Below are 23,215 nucleotides of genomic sequence, written 5' to 3' on the forward strand. Positions count from 1 at the left end.
AAAATGGATATAAAACTGACATAACACAGCTCATTCTGTTACACCTTGATACCACGGAGATATCTGGCCCAGGTGACAAAAAAAGAAGAAGCAAAAACACAAATATAATTCCTTGATGAATCTGGAAACGAAGGCAAATTTCCCCAAACCCAGCACAAACTGAAGGAGTTCTTTAAGAACAGCAATGAATGGAGCAGTGAAATGGAGGGGGTGGGTCAGGCACCCCTGCAACCCCCCCCCCAAATCGGGGGTCATGGGCCTCTGAAAATTTATCGGGTCCTCCATTCCCAGCCTGCCTTGCACCACCCCCAAATGAACTTAGTGACCTTCAGTCCAAACTGTGACACACCAATTGCAAAGAATGAAATGAGCTAAAACAAGATAGCATTGGACAAAGGTTTGTTGCTGTGCACATTGCACATCACGTTTGAGATAGGGAAAGCCAATGTCTATTTGCTCTAAAAGATCTGCATAATCCAGAGACCTTTGGCTGGCCATGGAAAGAACTGCAAGCTTTGCCTTTAACATCTCTTCAGATCCATTATGTGGAGATTCCCAACAAGCGGTAAAGGCCTGGGTCCTGGTGGGAGATTTTGGGAGCTCTCATAAAGTGCCCAGTTTCAAAATGAATGTAATTGTAGGAATACCTAGAATCTGCTCAGTCCAATCTGTTTCCTTTCAGCAACTTGCCTGTAGTGATTATAATGAAAATTTTGATCACAGTCAAGGGAAATGAGCAGCATATATGCTGAGCTAGGCATTCTCTCTAGTGAACCATTTAACTCACCTGGCAGGGGAGACACCGTGATCATTAAACCATCCAGTTCAATGGGATGTACCCCAATTTCCCCAAGTTCTTATTCAAATCTTCGCTTGATGGTTTACTCTCCATTTTAATACTTAGTGCCTACCTCCTCAAACAGGGACGCGGGTGGCGCTGTGGGTTAAACCACAGAGCCTAGGACTTGCTGATCAGAAGGTCGGCGGTTCGAATCCCCGTGACAGGGTGAGCCCCCGTTGCTCGGTTCCTGCTCCTGCCAACCTAGCAGTTCGAAAGCACGTCAAAGTGCTAGTAGATAAATAGGTACCGCTCCAGTGGGAAGGTAAACGCCGTTTCCGTGTGCTGCTCTGGTTCTCCAGAAGTGGCTTAGTCATGCTGGCCACATGACCTGGAAGCCAATAGAGCGAGATGAGCTCCGCAACCCCTGAGTCGGCCACGACTGGACCTAATAGTCAGGGGTCCCTTTACCTTTACCTCCTCAAATAAAAGCTTTGCTAAACTGGTTTAACCTCTTGAAACCTACAGAGACTCAACACAGGATAAACTGCAACATTCAATTGCACTTAATGATGCAAGTTAGAAAGAGTAGCATTTTGAAATCCTCCTGGATTAGTGGATTACAATCTGCAAGAGAGTATTAAAAAGTTACATCAGATTTTCACTGTCCTTCGAGTGCCGCTTACCAATTTTTTGCTATTCATGTAAGAAATCCACCACTAGGACATTACTGGGTCCAACAGTCAGGAAGACTGTTTCTGCACATGTTTTGGAGGGAAGTGAGAAGCCTGCCTCATCCGGGGAGTCTCTCCCTCCTGCTGCGACCAGCTCCCTTCTCCCTGGTCACCCAGAACATGGAGGGAAATGAAGACGGCAAAGTCATGAGATGTAAGGTGATGGAGCTGTAGGCTGCTGGGGGAGGGGCCTTAGAGGGCAGTGGGAAGGTGGAGACCTTCAGTCCTCATAAGCTGGCAGGAGCTGGAGGCAGGAGTAGGTCAGCAACAAAAAGGCCACCAGTGCCGGGGAAGTTAACTCTTTATTCAAAGAAAGCAAAATAGTGCAGGCCTAGTGATCACAGCATCTCCCACCCAGTTTTTCCACACGCACCCAAATTTTTAAAACAGGATTTTTACACAGAAAGTTTTTAATGTTTTTAATCAAATTCCTGATGTAAATTTTAAAAAGCAGTGGAATTTATCATTGCTCTTTTCACATGGAAAGACTTAATCTATTTTGTTACCTGTAGACTTGCTATACCTGCGGCCCTCAGTTAAAATCTGAGCCTCTTAATCAGAGTGAGGAGAAACACCTGCATTTGACTACTTCTTTTTGACCATCCATCACTTAAATCTTTGTTTTTAAAAGTGCCCTTCACTTAGAACCACATGATGACACAATAAAATACACAAGGAATGAAGTGGCTTGACACAAAATATACAGATTTCAATGTTAGTAGGTAATTTTTTTCTGAACAGAATCAAGTAAATTTCAAAATTAAATTCCTAGGCTGAACTAAAGCACTACAATTAACACAAAATCATATTTACTACAAACATTAAGCAGAACATAAGTGTGCAACACAGGTTTTTTGACACAGCATAGGCCAATCCGACTGGAAGTCTACTGAACCAAAATGTCCATGGTTAATAAGGGTGTTTTAAAAAAGGCTTGCATTGCACACACAGGGAGGATAAGCAACCCATGAACTTTGCATCTTATGAACGTGGCAGAGCACAGAGTTGGTGGGGCATGGGAGGTGTTGCTAACCCAACACCAGGGGTAAGATCCAGGTCATCTTCAGATGTTCCAGGAGGAAGCTGGAATGTGAATCTCTGCAGGAGGCTTGTAAAGAAGAGGAAGAGCTCCATTTTGGCAAGATTCTCACCTAAACATGCTCTCCGACCTGTAAGGAAGCGCAAGCAGGATTGAAACTGGGCTCATGGCTTCCTTAATAACATTTTATTGGTTTATCTATAATGGAATGCATCAAACTGCTTAATGTTTGAATTTTCGTAATGATACCCTTCTAAAATGCAACAAGAATGAACACTAATCTTGAAGAACTGCATGTTCTCCAAGTGTCCCAATTCTCCAGTCCCACAACGCATGCTCTGCTGCTGAGCTTGGGGAAAAGTATGAGCCAGTGCTTGCCCCTCTGTAGCGGCTGCTGGAGGAGAGGATGTGTCTGTCGAGAACTAGCGTGATGATGCAGTGGCTCTGAGGGGGAGGCAGAGGGCAGAGCAGTCCTGGGTGGGAGGAAGCGGGAGCAGAACGGAGCACAAGGAGTCTGGATTTATTAAAATATGCTTGCTGCAGCCATGTGTAATCTTGCCTCTTTCTAACATGTGTTTATCGGTGTGTGTTTTTCCTTTTGTAAATCTACCAAAGGAATAAAATCAGATTGGGGCTAAGGGGTTTTCTCAGGACAGTGGAGGGTGCGTGTCCTGAGTCCTGTTGCTTTAGAAATGGCAAGACTCAACCTTCTTCTGAAAGGGGGGGGGCACACCACAAATGGTCTTTCGAGGAGGGTGAGTTGGATGAGTATGACAAATGTCCTGATTTTCATCTGAGGAATGTTGGCAAGTATGCAAAAGATGAACTCCCAACAAGAAGCATTCTACAGGGCTGAAAACCAAGGGGAGCGGATGTTTTTCAGCCCACGGTCTGAGAGTTTTCTGTACCCTAATCCTCCAAACAGCCTGTATCCATTCTCCACCACAGCAAGCAGGTGGCATTATCATGGATCAATGGCACATTCCGGCCAGGCCAAAGCCCATGAGGGGAACAAAGAGCAGGTCCACTGAAAGCCAAGGCCTGGGGGACGTTCTGAAGGTGGTTAGAGAGCCTTGAAGAGTCCAATTTGGCCACTGGCCCAGAAGTTGCCCTACTGAAAATGAATGATGTTGCGTATCTTATTCCAGTTCTAAATGACAGATATAAGTACTCCAAAGTTTGGGATTGTGTCTTCCATCCAAGTTTTATTTTATGTTAATATACTTAGGATGGCCTGTTCATTTAGCTCACATTGGATATGTATAAATAGACAGAAATTGAGTTACCTGCAGAGAAAGGCATGAATGCATCTCTCTTTATGAACTTTCCTTCAGAGTCAAGAAAGTGCTCAGGATAGAATTGGTATGGTTTTTCCCACTGAGATTCATCGTGCAGCACGGAGGTCAGTAGTGGCATGATTTGAGTCCCCTGCAAAGGAAAAGGATATGGGCTGTAAAGCAAATCGTTATGGTATAGTCCTCAATGTCTTCTTTTTAAAAAAGCTAGAAACAATCTGCAACCAGAGATTATATACCATTAGCTCCTTAAACCGTAATAATAATAATAATAATAATAATAATAATAATAATAATAATATATTTATACCCTAATAAAAATTTATTATTTTCCCCAGCCACTCTGGGCGGCTCCCAATCAAGTATTAAAAACAATACAGCCTTAAATATTAAAAACTTCCCTGATCAGGGCTGCCTTCAGATGTCTTTTGAAGATAGGATAGCTACCTATTTCCTTCACATCTGAAGGGAGGGTGTTCCACAGGGTGGGCGCCACTACCGAGAAGGCCCTCTGTCTGGTTCCCTGTAACCTTACTTCTTGCAATGAGGGAACTGCCAGAAGGACCTCGGCGCTGGATCTCAGTGTCCGGGCTGAACGATGGGGGTGGAGACGCTCCTTCAGGTATACAGGACTGAGGTCGTTTAGGGCTTTAAAGGTCAGCACCAACACTTTGAATTGTGCTCGGAAATGTACTGGGAGCCAATGCAGATCTCTCAGAACCGGTGTTATGTGGTCCCGGCGGCCACTCCCAGTCACCAGTCTAGCTGCCACATTCTGGATTAATTGCAGTTTCCGGGTCACCTTCAAAGGTAGCCCCACGTAGAGCGCGTTGCAGTAGTCCAAGCGGGAGATAACTAGAGCATGCACCACTCTGGCGAGACAGTCCGCGGGGAGGTAGGGTCTTAGCCTGCGTACCAGGTGGAGCTGGTAGACAGCTGCCCTGGACAAAGAATTAACCTGCGCCTCCATGGACAGCTGTGAGTCCAAAATGACTCCCAGGCTGTGAACCTGGTCCTTCAGGGGCACAGTTACCCCGTTCAGGACCAAGGAACCCCCCCACCCGCCCGCACCCTGTCCCCCCAAAACAGTAACTTCTGTCTTGTCAGGATTCAACCTCAATCTGTTAGCCATCATCCATCCTCCAACCGCCTCCAGACACTCACACAGGACCTTCACCGCCTTCACTGGTTCCGATTTGAAAGAGAGGTAGAGTTGAGTATCATCTACATACTGATTAACACCCAGCTGAAACCCCCTGATGATCTCTCCCAGCGGCTTCATATAGATATTAAAAAGCATGGGGGAGAGGACGGAACCCCTGAGGCACCCCACAAGTGAGAGCCCAGGGGTCTGAACACTCATCCCCCAACACCACTTTCTGGACACGGCCCAGGAGAAAGGAGTGGAACCACCATATAACAGTGCCCCAAGCTCCCAGCCCCTCTAGACGGTCCAGAAGGATGTTATGGTCGATGGTGTCAAAGGCCGCTGAGAGATCCAGCAGAACTGGACTGGACTGAGAGAATAGTTGACTGAGCCTCCAGGGAACTGGGGCTCCAACAGGGGCCCCCAGGGGGGCAATGGCCCCCTAATTTACAAGGAGGTCAGTGGGGCCTACTCCTAGGGTTAGCCTAAAGTGTAATGTCCTACTTAATGGAGAAATCAATCGCAGTCAGCTGAGCAAAGAATGCAGTTTAATCAAAGTGATTACCTTTGGAATGAAGTAGCCTTTGAGGGTAACATCCACAGTGGTTGCATGTGGCAGATTTGTTGGGCTAACGTCAGAAAATCTCTGGATCTCATGGATCACTGCATCTACATAGGGCATTTTCGTTCGGTGCTCAATCCTTGGTTGAGATGATCCAACAACCTTTTCAATTTCTTCTTGGACCTTGTCTGGGGACAGTAGAGCAGGATTTTTTGTGTTAAAATAAACTCATTGGTGGTTTTTTTTGCCCCCAAATGCCAAACTCAAAAGCATATGTTTGCCACCAACTCATATCTTCAGATTTCCTGGAGTAACTGATGGCTAATTATGCAACGGGACTGTACAATCTCACAACATAATGCAAGGTTGTGGAAGATGCCATTCACCTGAGAATTTTAGTGGAAATACACAATTTGCTTATAGAGCAAAAGAAACATGCATGCTTGATTACACCCAACATTAGGGGGGCTGACATGTTTGATGTCACACAGTGAAACTAGGCCCACCAAGGCCCACCCGGTTGTGGAATATTGAGGAGGGCCGTCCCCCTCATTGAAAATTGTGGGGCTCAGCCCCCTGGCTTCCTGGGCCCCCAGATAGTTATGTATAACTGGAATCAAGATATGCTAGCTAGAGTAATGGGAGCCAACCCAATGAAAAGCACTCACTCTGAATTTCAGGATATTTCATCATTAGTAACAGTCCCCAGCGCAGTGTGGTAGCAGTGGTCTCCGTGCCAGCAGAAAATAAGTTACTCACAACTGCTTTTAAGTTTTCATTGTGGAAATATCCATTCGGCTTGTCCTTCTCCTGGGGTGTAAAAAGAAATATATATATATGACTATAACAAGAGTATATTAGACACCATCTCACATGGAAATATATTTTAAAATGTGAAAATTTCAACTTTTGACAATATCAAAAAACATTATTGGCGGGCTTAAAGTACTCCATTACCTCTTGCTGTCTCAGAAGAAATGAATCAATGAAGCTCCTTTGGTTATTTTCATCCAGATCTCTGAGGTGTTGTATGAAGGTGGCATTTATGAAGGCCTGGATCTCATCTCTGTTGTGAAGGAGAGTCTTATGAGCTCCCAAAAGCGAGCCAAGAGCAGGAAATATATTATACAGCTGTAAGGATAAAATACAACAAAGAGAAAAGCCCAGTGCTTAATTCTCAAGTGGTACGCCAAATATCTCATCTTCCACAGAAGAATAAACAATGACACAGAACAATAATGTATTTGGGTTGGAGCAACGTTGAGTAAATATCCCTTAGAGGCCAAGGCTGGAGGCCATTTTCCTATGTGCTGTTGTAGTTATGGAGCCCCCTTGTACTTGTGGATTAGCAGTTTGCTCAGATGTGGACAAGCCCCTAGACAGAGGTCAACCAGTAGTGGCCAGGGGCATCAATACTGTATACAAAAAGTCAATTATGGTTTAAGTTATCTAGCTATTATATTTTAAGCAGAATATCCAATTATATGAATGAAAATAATAAATGGGGGGAAGACTGCTTTTTTAAAATGGTCTGAAAGGGACTCATATTTCTCAAAATGAGTTTTGCAGTGAATCCTGAACAACCAACTATTTCTTTTCCATTTGAAAAAGCTTAGATTACCATGACAGAGGGGCTTCCAAAAAGCTGGATATTCTCATTGACCATCTTTAGAAGTTTTCTAAATGTGGAGTCTTCGTATTCAAATCGCTTGTTTAGTAGGATGGATGCTATGATATTGGCAGCAGCGGCATTAATAATTGTGGTGGTTTCAAATGGTTGTCCTATACATAAATATTAAACAATGCTCAGATGAAATACCAAGTAGAATTGCTCTTCTCTGCCTTAGGTTCCCAGTGTCAGCCTACCGATGTTCAGAGCACATTTATCTTAGAAACTGATCCTACGTTCTGGTGTACTTGAAGATATCTGAGTTAAGAAACGCTAAAAAGAGTCATGGGCAGTATATACCTAAGCAGAGGTCTTCATCCCTTTTGAGTCCATGACTCCCTTGACCAGTTACATTCTTTCTGTGGTTTTCCTGTGGGGCTAATGCACTCCAAGCCTGCAGAGCCGGCGGCCTCTCACCCTTTTCCAAACACCCTCCCTCATGAAGTGTTCCCTCAGCCTCTTTTCCTCTCCTCTCTCCTTGGGAGTCTTCTAGGCAGCTGCCACAGCCACCCCTGGTCTCTGAGCCACCCCCTGCCCCAAAGAGAGGTGCCTCCTCACGCTGCCCCACAAGGGCCAAGGAAGACAATGCCCCAGCCTTAGCGGCCTGAGTGAGACAGGACGAAGGTGAATGTGAAGCCAGCACCTTTACATGGGAGGCAGCAGTGGCAGCAGTGGGCGCCACCAGGCCTGAATGGGGAAAAGGCTCCCTTCGGCACTGTACACTCAGCTCCCAGGCAGGCCTTGCACACAGCAAGCACAATAAAGGCCAGTGCAGTGCCTGCCTGCCCAGCCTCCCACTTGCCTGTCCATTACCAGCATCAAGGGCTGGTGGACTGGCTGAACCACATCAGCTCCTGGGAACCAGCACCCCCTGGCCAGCCCCAAAGGCATCGTTCACCTGGGGAGCTTGAAGCCAGGGCTGCTGCAACAAACAGCCGTGCAAGCCTTTAGGAGGTCTAGATGTGAGAGGGGATCGTAGCAGGGAGGACAGGAAAGAGGGACAGAGGCCAGCATTACCTCACACTGACCTGAACACTGGAGATTGGTTACTTCTTCACAGGGAATCCTGGTTACTATAGTTCTGAGAGTTAGCAATATGTATATAACACAATATTGTGGGCATCTAATGTACTGTTGTTTTGCCCTGGAGCAGTAGAGGGAAACACTAACCCACCTTGGTAAGATTCAAATGTCTTAATCAGGACACTGCATTCTTCCACAATTCTGTCCTCTATGGACCTTTTCCCCATGCCATAGTCCCGTAATGTGCTTAGTGAGAACCGCCGCATCACTTTCCAGGTTTCACCATGTGAAAAAAGAACACCTGAAGAGCAGAGATCAAGTTTCAAGTTATCATGGCCACGATAATATGTTTGGGCTTATCTCACCCTTCTTCTGTGGAACTGAGGATGCCTCTCAGCTGGTCCCTCTTCCCGTCTCTGATAAGACACCCACGCTGCAGAACTTCAGCAATATCCCTATGGGTTGTACCCTCAGAACACGATTGCACAGGCGGTTCTCCAGTTTACGGCCCTTCAGATGTAATGGCACATTATCTTATGACCAGATTCTCCTATTCCCTCAACACTACTCTTTTGCTGGCAGTGACAAAGACATCTGCCATTATCCATGCAATGGCTGCAGCTACACCGGTCGATTGGCAGGCTGTCCTCCAAGCTAGAATTGAAACTAACAATCAGTTCTCTGAACCTTTTGGCACAGATTCTATATTGCTATGATAACTAAGTTTCACAAACAGCACAAGCTATTATACAGAAGGAAAGACCTCACCAAAGCCCCTTGCATGGTTCTCAAAAATTGGGATGGTGGGTCTCTCTGCAAATGCGTCCGCCTGATTCACCAGAGCCTCCTTGACTGTCTCATACCCTGTCAGCACCACCATTTTCTGGAATCCCATTTGGATGCGGAAGATGGGGCCATGCTCTTTTGACAACTGGAGTTCAATAACCAAAAGGGAGAAACATCAAACAGACCCCCCAAACATACATACTGTCACAGATCTGAAATAAAAACTGATTTCATTTGCATAGTTGCATGGTATAATTCATCAACTTTAAATGTCTAAGCATTGCCCATCACATGGGTGCCTTTAGCAAGAGGAGCAACCTCAAATTATTTAGAACAAAGTGCAGTAGGATGGCAAATTCTGCAGGTCCTTTATTTTATTTGGTGGAAACCGAAAGTTAGAATCATAGAATTGTAGGCTCCTTTGTTTCCTCCGGGGAGTGCCAGTGCTTTCCAATATTGCCTTTAGCTAAAATTACACTAGAGACTTAATCTAAGGTAAAGGTAAAGGTACCCCTGCCCGTACGGGCCAGTCGTGTCCGACTCTAGGGTTGCGCGCTCATCTCGCTTAAGAGGCCGGGAGCCAGCGCTGTCCGAAGACACTTCCGGGTCACGTGGCCAGCGTGACGAAGCTGCTCTGACGAGCCAGCACCAGAGTAGCACACGGAAACGTCAACTTAATCTAGACTTAATCTAGATTTAATCTAATGCAAATTTTGTCACCTGCCCAAAGAATCCTGGGAACTGTGGGTGTTGCGAAGAGACGAACATTCTCAATAAGAACATAATTTTAGACATAAAAAAAATTCATACATAGGCACACTTAAAAGCCCACATTCAGCAATATAAATGCTTTGTTTTGTTTCACGTTAGATGATTGCAAAAACTTGACTGGATTCTAAGAGCGTATTTAGAAATGCTGACTTCACATTGAAAAGTTTAAAAATTTTGCAGCTAATTTTTGCAGCTAAGGCTGGTTGTGGCATTCCTATCCCCCTCCTCCAGTGACCCAGTCCCTCCACTGCACAGATCAGCTATCAGCCTAAACCATAACAGCAATCACACACAAAAAGGAAGAAAAAAAAAGGAATAAGCCATACTTGACAGAGTTTTATCATTTTTGCATATCTGCATTTATGAGATGGAACACTGACATCTACCTGGCCTAAAAAGATCCACAGAATCTTTGCCTTGCTGCAGAAAGAACAGAAAACGTTACCTTTAACATTGTTCTGTAAGGTCTCTTCAGATCCATCATGTGGAGATTCCCAAGAAGTGGTAAAGGTGTCGGACCTGGTGGGAGATTTTTGGAGCTCCTATTCCTTAAACTGCCCCATTTCCAAATGAATATAATTGTAAGGATGAGCAGGAATAATGCTGGAATCTGTTCAGTCCAATCCATTTCTTTTCAGTGAGCAAATTTCTGAAGTGATTACTGTGAAAGTCACAACATCGTTTGATCAAGGACAATGTCCGCTGGCTGAAATGAGCAGCAAATTTATCATACTAGGAACTGTCTCTAGTGAATCATTTCATTCAATGGAATGCCTTCCACTTTCCCCCAGACTTCACTTCAATCTACGCTTGATGATTTAGCTTTCCCTTTAAAGGTGCGGTAAAGGACCCCTGGATGGTTAAGTCCAGTCAAAGGTGACTATGGGGTTGCGGCACTCATCTCGCTTTCAGGCCGAGGAGTTGGCGTTTGTCCACAGACAGTTTTCCGGGTCATGTGGCCAGCAAGACTAAACTGCTACTGGTGCACGGAGGACCATGACAAGTGCCCGAGTGCATGGAAATGCTGTTTATCTTCCCTCCGCAGTGGTACCTATTTATCTACTTGCACTGGCATGCTTTTGAGCTGCTAGATTGGCAGGAGTTGGGACAGAGGAACGGGAGCTCACCCTGTTATTGGGATTCGAACTGCCGAACTTCGAATCAGCAAGCCCAAGAGACTCAGTGGTTTAGACCACAGCGCCATCCGCATCCCTCTATACTTACTTGAGCAGGGGTGTTTTCTTCCTGACATGAAAATATCATTCAGCCAGTTCAACCTCTTTTGAATACTTGGGAGGTCCAATGTTCAGGCTTAAAACAACATTAGAGAATCACAGAACTGGAGAGTTGGAAGGAACACAAACAACTGTTAAGAAATCCTCTTGTGTAATTATTGAACTAGTGAGAAATTTTTGAGATAGTCTCAGAACCTCCTGAGCTCCTTCTTTACAAATATTCTGTTATTCGGCATGTGTGCGCAGCTAGATTAGTTAATTAATATACTGGTGCCAGCAGCATAGGGAGATGTTCTTGGGGAAATACTGCTCAAATATTTTGGGGTGTGTGTGTGTGCGCGCAATTTTCTGCACTATGCAGCATAACCCTCTTCTGTCAGTCATCTCTGAAACTATTTGCTCCATAGACAAACCTGTGTGATATACTTCCTCTTGGCTTGTGCAACGTTGTGGTTTAGCTGATGATTATGTCTTTTATTTATAGTTGCTCTTGATCCATAAGGTCCCTGGGCAGATTACAGCCATTTAAAGCACATGCTGTTCTGCATCTGGTGGCAAGAGGCTCAGGTGTTGACAGGCGGTTACCACGGTATCAGAGCAGGTACAGTGGTATGGCACCTCAGGTTAAGTACTTAATTGGTTCTGGAAGTCCGTTCTTAACCTGAAGCGCAGTTTCCCATTGAAAGTAATGGAAAGTGGATTGATCCGTTTCAGACGATAAAAAGCCCGCCCTAAAACAGCAATTTAACATGATTTTTACTGTCTAACGAGACCATTGATCTTTATGCCCGAAGCCGAGGCACCAACTTGCGCCCAAGATGTGACATCAGGAGCGCACAACATCACGATGTCAGGAGAGATATGAGAAGAGACTGCAAGATGGACCCGAGCCCTATTTATTTATTTCATAACATTTACACACCACTTGCCTGTAAAAAAATAAAAAGTTCCAAGTGGGTAGGTATCATGGACTGGCTGTGATGGGAGGCAGCAGCTGGGAAACCCCCAGGGGGAGAAGGCTCAGAGCCGGGGCACTGGTGGAGGGATGAGTGGTCAGTGGGAGAAGAGGGAGCTGACTGGGAGGAGGAGGTGTTGGAACCTGAAGAGGCAACAGGGTTTCATGAGCAGGAAGAAGCTGGGGCAGAGAGCAGTTCAGACAGGAGAGGAAGGGGCCCAGGAGACGGAGATGATCCGGGGAGTCTCTCCCTCCTGCTGAGACCAGCTCCCTTCTCCCTGGTCACCCAGAACATGGATGGCAAAGTCATGAGATGTAAGGTGATGGAGCTGTAGGCTGCTGGGGGAGGGGCCTTAGAGGGCAGTGGGAAGGTGGAGACCTTCAGTCCTCATAAGCTGGCAGGAGCTGGAGGCAGGAGTAGGTCAGCAACAAAAAGACCACCAGTGCCGGGGAAGTTAACTCTTTATTCAAAGAAAGCAAAATAGTGCAGGCCTAGTGATCACAGCATCTCCCACCCAGTTTTTCCACACCCACCCAAATTTTTAAAACAGGATTTTTACACAGAAAGTTTTAAATGTTTTTAATCAAATTCCTGATGTAAATTTTAAAAACCAGTGGAATTTATCATTGCTCTTTTCACATGGAAAGACTTAATCTATTTTGTTACCTGTAGACTTGCTATACCTGCAGCCCTCAGTTAAAATCTGAGCCTCTTGATCAGAGTGGGGAGAAACACCTGCATTTGACTACTCCTTTTTGACCATCCATCGCTTAAATCTTTGTTTTTAAAAGTGCCCTTCACTTAGAACCACATGATGACACAATAAAATACACAAAGAATGAAGTGGCTTGACACAAAATATATAGATTATATGTAGATTATATATATTACCGGTATACAGATTATAGTAGGAAATTTGTTTTCTGAACAGAAGCAAGTAAATTTCAAAATTATATTCCTAGGCTGAACTAAAGCACTACAATTAACACGGAATCATATTTACTACAAACATTAAGCAGAACATAGTGTGCAACACTTAAGTTTTGTGACACATCATGGGCCAATCCGACTGGAAGTCTACTGAATCAAAATGTCCATGGTTAATAAGGGTGTTTTAAAAAAGGCTTGCATTGCACACACAGGGAGGTTAAGCAACCCATGAACTTTGCGTCTTATGAACGTGGCAGAGCACAGAGTTGGTGGGGCATGGGTGGTGTTGTGAACCCAACAGCAGGGGTCAAATCCAGGTCATCTTCAGATGTTCCAGGAGGTAGCTGGAATGTGAATCTCTGCAGGAGGCTTGTGAAGAAGAGGAAGAGCTCCATTTTGGCAAGATTCTCACCTAAACATGCTCTCCGACCTGTAAGGAAGCGCAAGCAGGATTGAAACTGGGCTCATGGCTTCCTTAACAACATTTTATTGGTTTATCTATAATGGAATGCATCAAACTGCTCACTGTTTGAATTTTCATAATGATACCCTTCTAAAATGCAACAAGAATGAACACTAATCTTGAAGAACTGCATGTTCTCCAAGTGTCCCAATTCTCCAGTCCCACAATGCATGCTCTGCTGCTGAGCTTGGGGAAAAGTATGAGCCAGCGCTTGCCCCTCCATAGCAGCTGCTGGAGGGGAGGATGTGTCTGTCGAGAACTAGCATGATGATGCAGTGGCTCTGAGGGGGAGGCAGAGGGCAGAGCAGCCCTGGGTGGGAGGAAGGGGGAGCAGAACGGAGCACAAGGAGTCTGGATTTATTAAAAAATTCTTGGGGCAGCCATGTCTAATCTTGCCTCTTTCTAAAATGTGTTTATCGGTGTGTGTTTTTCCTTTTGTAAATCTACCAAAAGAATAAAATCAGGTTGGCCTAAGAGGTTTTCTCAGGACAGTGGAGGGTGCAAGTCGTCGTCAGTCCTGTTGGTTTAGAAATGGCAGCACTCGACTTCTTCTGATGGGGGGCAGGGGACCACAAATGGTCTTTCGAGGATGGTCAGTTGGATGGGTATGAAAAATGTCCTGATTTTCATCTGAGGAGTGTTGGCAAGTATGCAAAAGATGAACTCCAAGCAAGAAGCATTCTACAGGGCTGAAAAGAGTTTTCTGTACCCTAATCCTCCAAACAGCCTATATCCATTCTCCACCACAGCAAGCAGGTGGCATTATCATAGATCAATGGCACATTCCGGCCAGGCCAAAGCCCACGAGGGGAACACAGAGCAGGTCCACTGAAAGCCAAGGCAGTTCTAAATGACAGTTTGGGATTGTGTCTTCCATCCAAGTTTTATTTTATGTTAATATACTTAGGATGGCCTATTCATTAAGCTCACATTAAAGGTAAAGGTAAAGGTACCCCTGACCATACGGGCCAGTCTTGACAGACTCTAGGGTTGTGCACTCATCTCACTCTAGAGGCCGGGAGCCAGCGCTATCCGGAGACACTTCCAGGTCATGTGGCCAGCGTGACAAAGCTGCTCTGACGAACCGGCATCAGAGCAGCACACGGAAACGCCGTTTACCTTCCCGCTAATAAGCGGTCCCTATTTATCTACTTGCACCCAAGGGTGCTTTCGAACTGCTAGGTTGGCAGGCGCTGGGACCGAGCGACAGGAGCGCACCCCGCCGTGGGGATTCGAACCGCCGACCTTTCGATCGGCAAGTCCTAGGTGCTGAGGCTTTAACCCACAGCGCCACCCGCGTCCCATAAGCTCACATTGGATATGTATAAACAGACAGAAATTGAGTTACCTGCAGAGAAAGGTATGAATGCATCTCTCTTTATGAACTTTCCTTCAGAGTCAAGAAAGTGCTCTGGATAAAATTGGTATGGTTTTTCCCACTGAGATTCATCATGCAGCACGGAGGTCAGTAGTGGCATGATCTGAGTCCCCTGCAAAGGAAAAGCAAGAGTTATTTAAAAAATAGATATGGCCCATCAAGCAAATCGTTATGGTATAGTCCTCAATGTCTTTTTTTTAAAAAAAACAACAAGAAACAATCTGGATTATAATCCAGAGATTATATACCATTAGCTGCTTAAACAGTCATCATTGGGCTGAGAGAATTGTTGACTGAGCCCCTTGCCCAACCTTTCTGGGATGACTCAATAAAGACCTGTATGCAGCGAGGAAGGCAGAAGCAAGTAGGCCCAGACTAGGGAACTGGGGCTCCAACAGGGGCCCCCAGGGGGGCAAGGGCCCCCTACTTTACAAGGAGGTCAGTGGGGCCTGCTCCTAGTGGTTCAGAGCGGTAGACTTGTAATCTGGTGGACTCGTAATCTTCTCTGAAGTCTTTCAGCCCCACTCACCTCACAGAGTGCTTGTTGTGGGGGAGGAGGGGAAAGGAGAATGTTAGCTGCTTTGAGACTCCTTCGGGTAGTGATAAAGCTGGATATCAAAGCCAAACTATTCTTCTTCTTAGCCTAAAGTGTAATGTCCTAATTAAAGAAGAAATGATTGCAGTCAGCTGAGCAAAGAATGCAGTTTAATCAAAGTGATTACCTTTGGAATGAAGTAGCCTTGGAGGGTAACATCCACAGTGGTTGCATGTGGAATATTTGTGGGGACAATGTCAGCAAATCTCTGGATCTCATGGATCACTGCATCTACATATGGCATTTTCGTTCGGTGCTCAATCCTTGGTTGAGAAGATCCAACAACCTTCGCAATTTCTTCTTGGACCTTATCTGGGGGCAGTGGAGGGGGAATTTTTTTGTTAAAATAAGCTCATTGGTGGTTTTTTTTTGTCCCCACCCCCAAATGCCAAACTCAAAAGCATATGTTTGCCACCAACTTATATCTTCAGATTTCCTGGTGTAACTGACAGCTAATTATGCAATGGGAATGCCTGATCTATGAGCACAATCTAACAACAAAAGGCAAAATTGTGGAAGATGCTATTCACCTGAGAATTTGCTTATAGTTATGTAGGAAGCAGAAGTCAGAAAAATGTGTCCATGGTTACACCCAACATTGGGGGGACTGACATGTGTCATGTCACACAGTGAAACTAGGCTCCAAAAGGCCCACCCGGTTGTGGAATATTGAGGGGGGCCATTCCCCTCATTGAAAATTGTGGGGCCTCAGCCCCCCAGCTTCCTGGGCCCCCAGATACAGTCATACCTCGGGTTACAGACACTTCAGGTTACATCGCCTCAGGTTACAGACTCCGCTAACCCAGAAAAAGTACCTCAGGTTAAGAACTTTGATTCAGGATGAGAATAGAAATCACGCTCCAATGGCGCGGTGGCAGTGGGAGGCCCCATTAGCTAAAGTGGTGCTTCAGGTTATGAATAATTTCAGGTTAAGAACGGACCTCCGGAAAGAATTGAGTACGTAACCAGAAGTACCACTATAGTTATGTATAACTGGAATCAAGATATGCTAGCTAGAGTGATGGGAGCCAACCCAATGAGAAGCACTCACTCTGAATTTCAGGATATTTCATCATTAGTAACAGTCCCCAGCGCAGTGTGGTAGAAGTGGTCTCCATGCCAGCAGCAAATAAGTTACTCACAAGGGATCTTAGGTTTTCATTGTGGAAATATCCATTCGGCTTGTCCTTCTCCTGGGGTGTAAAAAAGAAAGAAAGAAATTAGCAGATTCCATGTGCAGATATCAAAGTAGCTAGGCAGGGGCTGGGAGGGCACTCACTGGAATGTAAAGAGCAGAGAAGCTGTCTAGGAAAGTAGAAAAATCATACACAGCCAGCACACTCAAATCTCTTTTCTCCATGAAAGCATGTCACAGGCAGAAGAAAGGAGTGTGGTGCAAGAGAAATACTGGGGGGGGGGGGGGAGCATGACGTGTTGGACTAGTCATGGAATCATGGAATCATAGAGCTGGAAGGACCCCGAGGATCATCTGTTCCAAAGGTGGTTTTTTTCTTTTTCTTTTGAGAGGAGCGGGAGTCTGAGTGGAAAACAGCCCTGCAAGCAATCAGGTCACAGACTCCAGATATTAGCCAAAGCTTTATATTATTATTAACATTTGAAAATATCAAAACAAATTTATTGGTGGGCTTAAAAGACTCCATTACCTCTTGCTGTTTCAGAAGAAATGAATCAATCAAGCTCCTTTGGTCATTTTCATCCAGATCTCTGAGGTGTTGTATGAAGGTGGTATTTATGAAGGCATGCATCTCATCTTTGTTTTGAAGGATAGTTTTACGGGCTCCCAAAAGCGAGCCAAGAGCAGGAAATATATTATACAGCTGTAAGGATAAAAGACGACAAAGAGAAAAGCCCAGTGCTTAATTCTCAGATGGTACTCCAAATATCTCATCTTCCACAGAGGAATAAACAAAGACACAGAACAATAATGTATTTGGGTTGGAGCAACGTTGAGTAAATTTCCCTTAGAGGCCAAGGCTGGAGGCCATTTTCTTATGTGCTGTTGTAGTTATGGAGCCCCCTTGTACTTGTGGATTAGCAGTTTGCTCAGATGTGGACAAGCCCCTAGACAGAGGTCAACCAGAAGTGCCCAGGGGCAGCAAAATGCCCCCCTGGCACTGTCCCCCCCCAGACCCATGGTGTCACTCACAGTGCTGCCACAATACAGGGCACTGTGGCAGCAGCCATGGGGGCATGGGCAAAACTGAGACATGGCTGGCAGTGGTGCAACTGCAGGGACAGAGAAGCGGTTGGATCTGCCACCTGAGGCAAATTGCTTCACCTCGGCTCATGTCAGCATCAGTCTTGGGCTGGCGGTGGGGCATTTTTAGCTCTTGCTGGAGGGCCAAAGGTTCCCCACACCTGACTTAGACTTTCCAAAAAGCTTGCAAAACAAAGACTCCTGGGAAAGAAAAACAGGCGTTGGAATAAGGAGGTGAGGTCCTCTAGTGGGTCAGGAAGTGGGGCATAGGAATAGACAGACATTCTCCCAATCGAAGGATGTAGAAGTGGAGTCCCCAACGGATAGATATGGGGTCTTGTATATTAAAAAAACCACCTTTATTTTTAAAAAAGATGAAATTACAAAAGAAATAAAATATTTCAACTATATATAATTTCATAAGATCATGCATACAATATACAAAACGTCAGTTATGATTTGAGTTATCTAACTATTATACTTTAAGCAGAATATCCAATTATATGAATGAAAATAATAAATGGGGTGAATATTGTCTTGAAATTTTATATTTGCTTTTTAAAAAATAAATTTATTTGGGGCCCTTCTTTCAATATCCCTTTTAAAACTTTTAAGTTGTGTTAACAATGCTGCATCTCTGAACATTGCAATTCCTTTCTACTAATAAAAAAAATTCCTTCCAGTAGCACCTTAAAGACCAACTAAGTTAGTTCTTGGTATGAGCTTTCGTGTGCATGCACACTTCTTCAGATACGAAGAAGTGGTACCTGAAGAAGTGTGCATGCACACGAAAGCTCATACCAAGAACTAACTTAGTTGGTCTTTAAGGTGCTACTGGAAGGAATTTTTTTTTGTTTTGACTATGGCAGACCAACACGGCTACCTATCTGTAACTTTCTACTAATACTTTCCCTTGCAAATATGCAATACCTCTCCCCTCCTAAAAGCTGCACAAAGAAAGCTGAGTGAGGACCTTTGGAAGGAAATGCTGTCCTGGGATCTTATGCCACTCATATTTCTCAAGATGTGTTTTGCAGTGAAGCCCAAACAATATGGAATGGCACTCACATTGAGTATTCTGCGAATACAACCAACTATTTCTTTTCCATTTAAAAAAGCTTAGATTACCATGACAGAGGGGCTTCCCAAAAGATGGAGATTTTCATTGACCATCTTTAGAAGTTTTCTAAATGTGGAGTCTTCATATTCAAATCGCTTGTTTAGTAGGATGGACACTATGATATTGGCAACAGCGGCATTCATAATTGTGGAGGTTTCAAATGGTTGTCCTATACATAAATATTAAACAATGCTCAGATGAAATACCAATTAGAATCGCTCTTCTATGTCTTAGGTTCCTACTGATGTATTGAACATTTATTTTAGAAACTGATCCTAAATTCTGGTGTACTTGAAGATATCTGAGTTAAGCAATGCTAAAAAGAGTCATGGGCAGTATATACCTAAGCAGAGGTCTTCATCCTTTCTGAGACCATGACTCCCTCGACCAGTTACATTCTTTCTGTGGTTTCCTGTGGGGCTAATGCACTCCGAGCCTCAGGAGCCAGTTATGTCACCCCTTGCCTGCAAAGCCAGTGGCCTCTCACCCTTTTTCAAACACCCTCCGTCATGAAGTGTTCCCTCAGCCATCTCTCCTCTCCCCTCCGCTTAGGAGCTTGAAGCCAGGGCTGCTGCAACAAACAGCTGTGCAAGCCTTTGGGAGGCAGAGATGTGAGAGGGGATCGTAGCAGGGAGGACAGGAAAGAGGGACAGAGGCCAGCATTACATCACACTGACCTGAACACTGCAGATTGGTTACTTCTTCACAGGGAATCCTGGTTACTATATTTCTGAGAGTTAGTAATATGTATATAACACAATATTGTGGGCATCTAATGTAGTGTTGTTTTGCCCTGGAGCAGTAGAGGGAAACACTAACCCACCTTGGTAAGATTCAAATGTCTTAATCAGGACACTGCATTCTTCCACAATTCTGTCCTCTATGGACCTTTTCCCCATGCCATAGTCCCGTAATGTGCTTAGTGAGAACCGCCGCATCACTTTCCAGTTTTCACCATGTGAAAAAACAACACCTGAAGAGCAGAGATCAAGTTTCAAGTTATCATGGCCATGATAATATGTTTTGGCTTATCTCACCCTTCTTCTGTGGAACTGAGGATGCCTCTCAGCTGGTCCCTCATCTGGTCTCTGATAAGACACACATTCTCCACAACTTCAGCAATATCCCTATGGGTTGTACCCTCAGAACACAATTGGAGAGGGAGTTCTCTAGTTTACGGCCCTTCAGATGTAATGGCACATTATCTTATGACCAGATTCTCCTATTCCCCCAACACTACTCTTTTGCTGGTAGTGACAAAGACATCTGACATTATCCATCCAATGGCTGCAGCTAAACTGGTCGATTGGCAGGCTGTCCTCCAAGCTAGAATTGAAACTAACAATCAGTTCTATGAACCTTTTGGCACAGATTCTATATTGCTATGATAACTAAATTTCACAAACAGCACAAGCTATTATACAGAAGGAAAGGCCTCACCAAAGCCCCTTGCATGGTCCTCAAAAATTGGGATGGTGGGTCTCTCTGCAAATGCGTCCGCCTGATTCACCAGAGCCTCCTTGACTGTCTCATACCCTGTCAGCACCACCATTTTCTGGAATCCCATTTGGATGCGGAAGATGGGGCCATGTTCTTTTGACAACTGGAGTTCAATGACCAAAAGGGAGAAACATCAAAAAAGAGAAACATCTACTGTCACAGATCTGAAATAAAAACTGATTTCATTTACATGGTTTCATGGTATAATTCATCAACTTTAAATGTCAAAGCATTGTCTATCACATGGGTGCCTTTAGCAAGAGGAGCAACCTCAAATTATTAAGAACAAAGTGCAGTAGGATGGCAAATTCTGCAGGTCCTTTATTTTATCTGGATATAATTGTGAGCAAATAATGTTGAAAACTGATGTGAATTTTCCTTCCTTAACAAAATGAAAGTTAGAATCATAGAATTGTAGAGTTGGAAGGGACCACAAGGATCATCTAGTCCAACCCCCTGAAATGTAGGGATCTTTTTGCCTAACGTGGGATTGAACTCACGACCCTGTGATTAAAAGTCTCATGCTCAACCAACTGAGCTATCAGTTGTGGCTGCTCATAATTAGGCTCCTATGTTTCATCCGAGGAGTGCCAGTGCTTTCGAATATTGCCTTTCGCTAAAATTACCCTGGAGACCTAGATTTAATCTAATAAATTTTTTTACACCTACCCAAAGAATCATGGGAATTGTGGGTGTTGCGAAGAGATGAACATTCTCTTTTTCAAAAAAATAATTTTTATTGAATGCAACCATACTACCACCACGCGGGTGGCGCTGTGGGTAAAACCTCAGCGCCTAGGACTTGCCGATTGCATGGTCGGCGGTTCAAATCCCCGTGGCGGGGTGAGCTCCCATCGTTCGGTCCCAGCTCCTGCCCACCTAGCAGTTCGAAAGCACCCTTAAGTGCAAGTAGATAAATTGGTACCGCTTTATAGCGGGAAGATAAACGGCGTTTCCGTGTGCTGCTCTGGTGCCGGTTCGCTGGAGCAGCTTCGTCACACTGGCCATGTGACCCGGAAGTGTCTGCGGACAGCGCTGGCTCCTGGTCTCTAGAGTGAGATGAGCGCACAACCCTAGAGTCTGTCAAGACTGGCCCGTACGGGCAGGGGTACCTTTACCTTTACCTTACCACCATGTCTGTCCTTTTTCCATTCACTTCATTATATACTGTGGCTCGCTTTAAAGCAGCAAAGCGGACAGGAGCCACCCACTTTGCTGTTTGAAATAGTTTAGTACAACATTTGAGTCAGATTTTTCTTCTTGTTTTCCTGCTCTAAAAACTTGGCGCATCTTTTGGTCAGGTGCGTCCTATGGAGCGAAAAATATGGTAGTTGACCAACCTCTTCCCTTAATATTGTGTTATACATTATCCAGTTCTCTTTGATGCTTTTTTTTTAAACAGCGATTGCTTCCAGTGCAGATGAACATTCTCAAAGAGAACATAATTTCAGACATGGGCGCACTTAAAAGCCCACATTCAGCAATATGATTGCTTTGTTTTGTTTCACGTAAGATAATTGTGAAAACTTGAGTGGATTCTAAAATGATGTATTTAGAAGTGCTGGCTTCACACTGAAAAGTTCGATAATTTTGCAGCTTATTTTTGTGGATAAGGCTGTTTAAGGTAAAGGTAAAGGGACGCCTGATTGTTAAGTCTAGTTATGGATGACACTGGGGTTGTGGTGCTCATCTCGCTTTCAGGCTGAGGGAGCTGGCTTTTGTCTGCAGACAGTTTTCCAGGTCATGTGGCCAGAATGACTAAGCCGCTTCTGGCGAACCAGAGCAGCGCATGGAAATGCCGTTTACAGTCCTGGCGGAGCGGTACCTATTTATCTACTTGAACTTTAACGTGCTTTCGAACTGCTAGGTTGGCAGGAGCAGGGATCGAGCAACGGGAACTCACCCTGTCATGGGGATTCGAACAGCCGACCTTCTGATGGGCAAGCCTTGGCTCTGTGGTTTAGACCACAGCATCACCCGCGTCTCAGGCTGGTTGTGGCATTCCTATTCCCCTCCTCCAGTGACCCAGTCCCTCCACTGCACAGATCAGCTATCAGCCTAAACCGTAACAGCAATCACACACAAGAAGGAAGAAAAAAAGGAATAAGCCATACTTGACAGAGTTTTATCATATTGGCATATATGCATTTATGAGATGGCACACTGACATCTACCTGGCCTAAAAACACCCACAGAATCTTTGCCTTGCTGCAGAAAGAACAGAAAACGTTACCTTTAACATTGTTCTGTAAGGTCTCTTCAGATCCATCATGTGGAGATTCCCAAGAAGTGGTAAAGGTGTCGGACCTGGTGGGAGATTTTTGGAGCTCCTATTCCAGAAATTGCCCCATTTCCAAATGAATATAATTGTAAGGATGAGCAGGAATAATGCTGGAATCTGTTCAGTCCAATCCATTTCTTTTCAGTGAGCAAATTTCTGAAGCGATTACTGTGAAAATCACAACACAGTTTGATCAAGGACAATGTCCGCTGGCTGAAATGAGCAGCAAATATACTAGGAACTGTCTCTAATGAATCATTTCATTCAATGGAATGAACTTTCGCCCAGATTTTCCTGCAAGCTATGCTTGATGATTCAGCATTCCCTTTATACTTACTTGAGCAGGGGTGTTTTCTTCCTGAAATAAAATTGTCCAGCACGTTCAACATCTTTTGAATACTTGGGAGGTCCAATGTTCAGGTTTAAAACAACATTATAGAATCACAGAACTGGAGAGTTGGAAGGAACCCAAACAACTGTTAAGAAATCTTCTTGTGTAATTATTGAACTAGTGAGAAATTTTTGAGATAGTCTCAGAACCTGCTGAACTCCTTCTTTACAAATATTCTGCTATGCGGCATGTGTGTGTAGCTAGTTTAGTTAATTATTATACCGGTGCCAGCAACATAGGGAGATGTTCTTGGAGAAATACTGCTCAAATATTTTGGTGTGTGTGTGTGTGTGTGTGTGCAATTTTCTGCACTATGCAGCATAGCCCTCTTCTGTCAGTCATCT

The 23,215-nt window shown here is 44.6% G+C and overlaps 2 protein-coding genes across 5 annotated transcripts; both read right to left on the bottom strand.

The window, feature by feature from the left end:
• Positions 1 to 1,795: 1,795 nt before the first annotated feature.
• LOC309367078 (cytochrome P450 2K6-like) lies at positions 1,796 to 11,188 on the bottom strand. Of its 3 annotated transcripts, XM_081906368.1 has the most exons (10): positions 11,029 to 11,188; positions 10,250 to 10,465; positions 9,016 to 9,178; positions 8,399 to 8,548; positions 7,177 to 7,337; positions 6,513 to 6,686; positions 6,224 to 6,365; positions 5,559 to 5,743; positions 3,838 to 3,979; positions 1,796 to 2,681 (listed from the first exon to the last, which is right to left on the bottom strand). In XM_081906368.1, the coding sequence occupies exons 2-10, from the start codon at positions 10,430 to 10,432 to the stop codon at positions 2,494 to 2,496; spliced, it is 1,488 nt and encodes a 495-aa protein (XP_081762494.1). In that variant the 5' UTR covers positions 10,433 to 10,465; positions 11,029 to 11,188; the 3' UTR covers positions 1,796 to 2,493. The 3 variants fall into 3 exon arrangements, with proteins under 3 accessions (XP_081762494.1, XP_081762493.1, XP_081762495.1); XM_081906367.1 differs by lacking the exon at positions 11,029 to 11,188 and having other exon boundaries at positions 10,250 to 10,563; XM_081906369.1 differs by lacking the exons at positions 10,250 to 10,465; positions 11,029 to 11,188 and adding an exon at positions 10,131 to 10,163.
• Positions 11,189 to 12,438: 1,250 nt separating this feature from the next.
• On the bottom strand, positions 12,439 to 22,936 carry LOC309367077 (cytochrome P450 2K1-like). Of its 2 annotated transcripts, XM_081906365.1 has the most exons (10): positions 22,818 to 22,936; positions 22,433 to 22,648; positions 20,140 to 20,302; positions 19,523 to 19,672; positions 18,708 to 18,868; positions 17,026 to 17,199; positions 16,413 to 16,554; positions 15,489 to 15,673; positions 14,737 to 14,878; positions 12,439 to 13,355 (listed from the first exon to the last, which is right to left on the bottom strand). In XM_081906365.1, the coding sequence occupies exons 2-10, from the start codon at positions 22,613 to 22,615 to the stop codon at positions 13,168 to 13,170; spliced, it is 1,488 nt and encodes a 495-aa protein (XP_081762491.1). In that variant the 5' UTR covers positions 22,616 to 22,648; positions 22,818 to 22,936; the 3' UTR covers positions 12,439 to 13,167. The 2 variants fall into 2 exon arrangements, with proteins under 2 accessions (XP_081762491.1, XP_081762492.1); XM_081906366.1 differs by lacking the exon at positions 22,818 to 22,936 and having other exon boundaries at positions 22,433 to 22,711.
• Between the last annotated feature and the right edge of the window lie 279 nt (positions 22,937 to 23,215).

This window comes from Podarcis melisellensis (genome assembly GCF_964234715.1).
Source record: "Podarcis melisellensis genome assembly, chromosome: 3".
Classification (NCBI taxonomy): Eukaryota; Metazoa; Chordata; class Lepidosauria; order Squamata; family Lacertidae; genus Podarcis; species Podarcis melisellensis.